The 5749-nt window shown below is 33.2% G+C and overlaps 1 protein-coding gene across 1 annotated transcript; it reads left to right on the top strand.

Moving 5' to 3' along the window:
• Positions 1-2694: 2694 nt before the first annotated feature.
• LOC145044933 (uncharacterized) lies at positions 2695-5319 on the top strand. Its single transcript, XM_078993291.1, has 5 exons — positions 2695-2955; positions 3256-4164; positions 4230-4430; positions 4523-4718; positions 4915-5319. Exons 1-5 carry the CDS (start codon positions 2827-2829, stop codon positions 5097-5099), a joined length of 1620 nt encoding a protein of 539 aa, XP_078849417.1. The 5' UTR covers positions 2695-2826; the 3' UTR covers positions 5100-5319.
• Positions 5320-5749: the final 430 nt, after the last annotated feature.

Raw genomic sequence — 5749 nt, 5'->3', positions numbered from 1 at the left:
ACTTATCTATATTTCAAATAAAGTTATACCTTTAAATATTCAGAATTAACTTAAATATTTTGCAGGTATAATTTGTGGGCAATTGTTAGTGCCAAGATCATCAATCCTATCTAGGATCCCGGATCTCAAAAATATCTAAGGATCCTGAAACATATTCCAGGATCCTGATTATTATTATTATATTATTATTATTTCCTAACAAAATTTAATGGGTATATTTCTTGTTTATTTCTCACATGTGCAGAAACGGTCAAGATAAGACTCATTCTCAATGAAGAAACATTTCAATCAGGCTTAAGAACCGGAAATACCAAGTCAAATCAACGTGTTCATACTTATTCAAGACAATCTCGAAAATATCATACTTTTAGTTACTTAGACTAGACTATAAATACACATGCACTATGCACACTACACACAACTAGACTTACTGCAACATTTGAACTTGTATACTTACCTGCATTTCTATAACTCAAAATTCAATCAATTCAATTAAACAAGGTAGATGATTATTATCACCTCCTAAGGTTTTATGTCGGAGATCCTAACAAGAATCAAAGGTTTTCCTTGTAAACCACTTTTGCACTTTTGTTCTCAATTCGATACTTATTTCAACTACAACACCACAACCTCTCATTCATTTTGGTTGATATTCATTTGATTGATTTTTAACCAAAAGAGATATTTTCTAACAAAGTTGTTGCATCCGGAAGGAATACTTCCTCATGAATAAATATTTGAAATATTCATGTTTAACATTAATTGTTTCAAATTAAGTATAATTTATTAGATGAATCATTTTATATGCGTTTTGCAGTTAGCATGTATTTCAAGTTTAGATACTAAACCATAATAGGAGTGGCATTAACAAGTTGGATACAAACAAGACATAATCTTTTGTATCATTGTTAATACTTGGCTTTCATTATGTTTGTGATATTTTTGGTACACCCATTTGTATGTTTTAAGAATTAAAGTAATGGTTTTTGTTAAACGTTTTTGATATCTACTGTATAATATTGCTATAAATTCCCAATATTATTATTTAAAAATGTTTAATAAAAAAACGATGTTACAAGTTATTTTTAGTTTTTTGTTTAATTATAAATCATCTTGAAAAGACAAAAAGTTGAGAAATGTTATATTTGTAACATTATGTGGATGTTTGAGATAGCTGTTAAAAAAAGCTTATTAACTTTTTAAAAAGCTAATAAGTTAAAAAAGTGTTTGTCTATTTAAAAAGTGCTTTTTAAAACAATTTTTTGGATAGGAAAAAGTAAAGCTGGAAAATCCTAGTTTTTTTTAGTTTTTTAACCATTTTACTCCTGAAAAAACAGCTTTTCGCATCCAAACATTTTTTAAAACCAGCTTTTCCTAAAAACCATAAGCTAATAAGCACTTTTCTTAAAAATCAATTTTGACATAAAAAAAAGCTAACTCAAACATTCCTATATAGACTTATCCTTACTTGTTTAATTAATGTAATGTTTTCCAAACTTACGTACCATTTATGGAAATTTCTTAAGAACCATAAGTATATTGTAGTTTTTTAAAGGGATAATGCCTTGATAGGGTAAGATACTTTTTGAAATGTACACATTTAGTCCTTATTTTTTTTTTAAGTAAAATAAACCCTTATACTTTATTAATATGTACACATTAGGTCCTTTTTATTGGATTCTACAGGTTTTGCTGACGTGGAAGAGTTTATTTTACAAAAAAAAAAGAATAAGGACTAAATGTGTACATTTCAAAAAGTATCTTACCCTATCAAGTTATTTTCCCTTTCTTTTATTTTGTTGAAATGAAATACCCAAGTGACATCCACATATCAACAACAAGATTTTTCCAACTTTTATTCATCATGAAAAGAGGGAGAACCCTGATCTCCGACGACTCCTCTGTATGTTCCTACACATCATTGGTAACAAGAAGGAATGATAACAAAAACAACAAGGTCGAAGGGAGAGGCAGGAGGAAGTAGAGACGGTAGTTGGCAGCGAGGAGCTGCTCTGGTAGCACCCTCGTCGATTCTTTCTTCTTTTTCTAGCAACATATCTCAAAGATGGAGGCAAATAGAGACAAATCGGAGAAACACAACAGGTAAAGAGTGTTTGGCTATTGCTGTTCGACCGGAAGAGAGACGAAAAAGAGAAGGGTCGCCGCCCTTTTCTTGTTGCTGGAGGATCACCCACCTCCTGTGACTAAGCTAATTAATTACTATTTTAGTGCCACTTATGCTTCCACATCAGAAGCTAATTAATTGCTATTTAGTGCCACTTATGCTTCCACATCAGAAAAACCTGTAGAATTCGATAAAAATGACCTAATGTGTACATATTAATAAAGTATAAGGATTTATTTTACTAAAAAAAGAATAAGGACTTAATGTATATAATTCAAAAAATATCTTACCCTATCAAATCATTTTCCCTAAAAGAAAATTTGTATATAACTGGTATATCGGGTATAGCCGATCACAAGGATTCCATTGTTACAAAAAATAAAATATAAGGATTTATTTTACAGGAAAAAAAAACATAAGATATACATTTTAAAAAAAATATCTTACTATATCAAATCATTTTTAATTTTTAATTTAAAAAAAAAAAAAAAAAAAAAAAAAAAAAAAAAAAAAAGACCATCTGTATAACTTTTCTCGTCTATATATTTGCACAATAATGACAACATCAACATACGTAAAGCCGACGAAATACCTCTTCCAAACAAACAACTAATACCTCTTCCAAACCCCTCCACGCGATCATCATTCTTCAGCTGATCAACACGTCTTCTAGGGTTTTGATTTCGCATGCTCAAATTAATATGGAAATCAACAGTGTGGATTCCAGAGCTGAAGCTGGACAAGGAAGAATAGTCGATACATTAAATTCTAGGGTTTCAACTTTCTCAATCAGCGATGGAACAACTTCCGCAGTTTCAGATTCCCAACAGGTAATCGTTGCGCAATTCATGAATTTCTTGATGTTCGTATTGAACTCTATTCGTTGACGAGTCATCCAATCTTGCTTTCGTTTGTTGTTACTGTGGTTACGAAATATGTGATAAAAAAATCCGACCAACAAAAAACAGATGATGTTTGATTGTTGTCTTTCGATCGATTAACTAAGTTCCAAACCCATATAAACTTTCTTATTCTTTTAGAATATCAAAATTACGTTGAAACCAATAAAGAACACCAGAATTTGAGAGTTCGCTTGGGGTTTCCATAATTTTTTTTCTCCATATTGGCAGGACATTGGAGCACTTAAGAACTGTGAAACTCCAACTTCCGCAAGTGAGCAAACGATTAATGACAAACATTCTGACAATGGCGATGACTTGATAACAAATTTGGAAACCCAACACATGGCTGATACTGAAGGATCACCAGATTATGATGAATCAAGCAAGAATCAGAAGATATTAGGAAAATACTTCTTTTATGATCCACCACTTGCTGAAGAAACCGGGGTCTGGATTCCGGTTTCGGTTCCTCCCATGTCAGAAAGCGATCTCGAAGAATGGAATCGCGGATTCTCCTCAGTCGGTGGAATCTTCCCTGATGAAAACATGGATTGGTTCCATTTTCTTGAAAAAGACAAACAACTCACCATGTGGGATGTAGTAGTCGAAATGCTACTAGCAGCTCGTGGAAAAGTCAACCTTTTATCATCAGGTGACACCGTTTCATGGATTTCAAGAAACCTAATTGACCAAGCCTGGAAAGAAATGGCTCAAACCCTAACCGAGGCTAATTTCGGTAATCTCCAAGAAATTCTCGAAACCCAACCACCCAAATGGCTGCCCGATAGTTCTGCTGCTTCTTGTATGCTATGTAATGTCCGGTTTCACCCCATCATGTGCACCAGACATCACTGTAGATTCTGTGGTGGGATTTTCTGTGGTGAGTGTAGTAAAGGGAGAAGCTTGCTGCCCGTGAAATTTCGGGCAGCAGATATGGAACGAGTGTGTGATGTGTGTTATGTGCGGCTGGAGGCTGTTCAGCCATACTTAATGGATCAAGTGAGCCGGGCAGCTCAGTTACCAACTTATGATGTCACGGATCTGAGCACATTAAGATCTTGGCTGAATTTCCCATGGGGGCAGTCAATGGAGTACGAGATATATAAAGCCACAAACACAATTCAAGGTTATAGCAAGGTAAGATAAACGTTTTAAATAACTAACAATTCATGGGTATTTAATTTTATCAAAAAAAATTTCAGGTTGGTTATTTGAGACCTGAAAAGTCAATTCCTGATGTGGTGTTAAGGCATGCGAAGGGGCTTGCTATACTTACTATAGTGAAAGTTGGTATGATGGTGACTTACAATATTGGAACTGGATTGGTGATTGCGCGTAGGGAAGATGGCTCATGGTCTCCACCTTCTGCTATATCTACTATTGGTGTTGGATGGGGTGCTCAGGCAAGAGACTTTTATTTTATTATTATTATTATTTTTTTTAACTAAATTTAATGTTTATTATTATATTCTTCTTCTGGATTTGTTTTTTGCAGGGTGGAGGTGAATTTGTGGATTTAATAATTGTTTTAAGATCAGAAGAAGCTGTGAAGACTTTCAGCGGTGATGTTCATGTCTCATTTGGAGCCGGTTTAAGTGCAGCGGTTGGTATTACTGGACGAACAGCTGAAGCTAATGTACGCGTTGGAACCTGTGGATATGCTGCGTGTTATACTTACAGCTGTACAAAAGGTCAGGGTTAATTTCGTCTTTATGAAAGTATCCACTGTTTTACTTGCATAACATGGTTAATTTTGCATAAGGGTAAAATGGTGTGCAAATTTACCATCCTTTATTTCTTCACTCCATCTAGTCGAGTTTTTTTTTTTTTTTTTTTTTTTTTTTTTTTTTTTTTTTTTGTCATGTTGAGAAAGTGTGTAAATTTCAGGGGCATTTGTGGGATGTTCACTGGAAGGAAGCATTGTGACAACACGTACTCGTGAAAATTCGCGATTCTATGGAAAGCAGTTGATAACTTCACAAGAAATTCTACTTGGTTCATTGCCTAAGCCTCCAGCTGCTGCCACTCTTTATCGTGCCCTGGCAGAAATTTACCAGAAATTTGGTCGTTGATTTAATGGTTTCTTTCTAGCATCATTAGAATTTAATTCTGTGCATATAATTCATTAACTTCTTTTATAATAAAAAAAGAAACAAGGGGTCCATTTGAATTGTCAGGTAAATAGGTAATTGTCTTATCAGTGACGCACATGTTTGTACATGATATTACTGGTAAATTTACTGTATATAATAATATTATTTAGTGTTTGTAATATGACCGATTTGTCCTCAAGGTTTCACATTTTATATAATTTGTTTTATTATATATATGGAATTCATATATGAACTATAACATTGAATTCACAATATAACAGTAAATTATTTTGTATATAATCACCACTCTCTTCAAGTATTGCCTAATCAGTTTGATCCCTTTCCACTGAATTTTTTCCGGATTCTACCTACATGAGCGAAATCAGGGTACAGACCATTGCATACAAGTGCATGCATGAGATTTCCAATTTCACTCGAATGTAGAACTTTACTCATGTAATGTCTTTATTTATTTATTTGTAGTTTGTATAGTATTTCGATTAAGTTTAATATGTGATGGCAAAAGTGTTCCAATTGATTTGGACTACTCATGTAATTTCTTTCTTTATTTATTTGTAGTTTGTAAAGTGTTCCAATTGATTTGGACCGATCAAAATGAAATGATTTTA

The sequence above is a fragment of the Lactuca saligna genome, chromosome 1 (genome assembly GCF_052625555.1).
Source record: "Lactuca saligna cultivar CGN05327 chromosome 1, ASM5262555v1, whole genome shotgun sequence".
Classification (NCBI taxonomy): Eukaryota; Viridiplantae; Streptophyta; class Magnoliopsida; order Asterales; family Asteraceae; genus Lactuca; species Lactuca saligna.
This window is presented reverse-complemented; position numbering and strand designations above follow the sequence as displayed.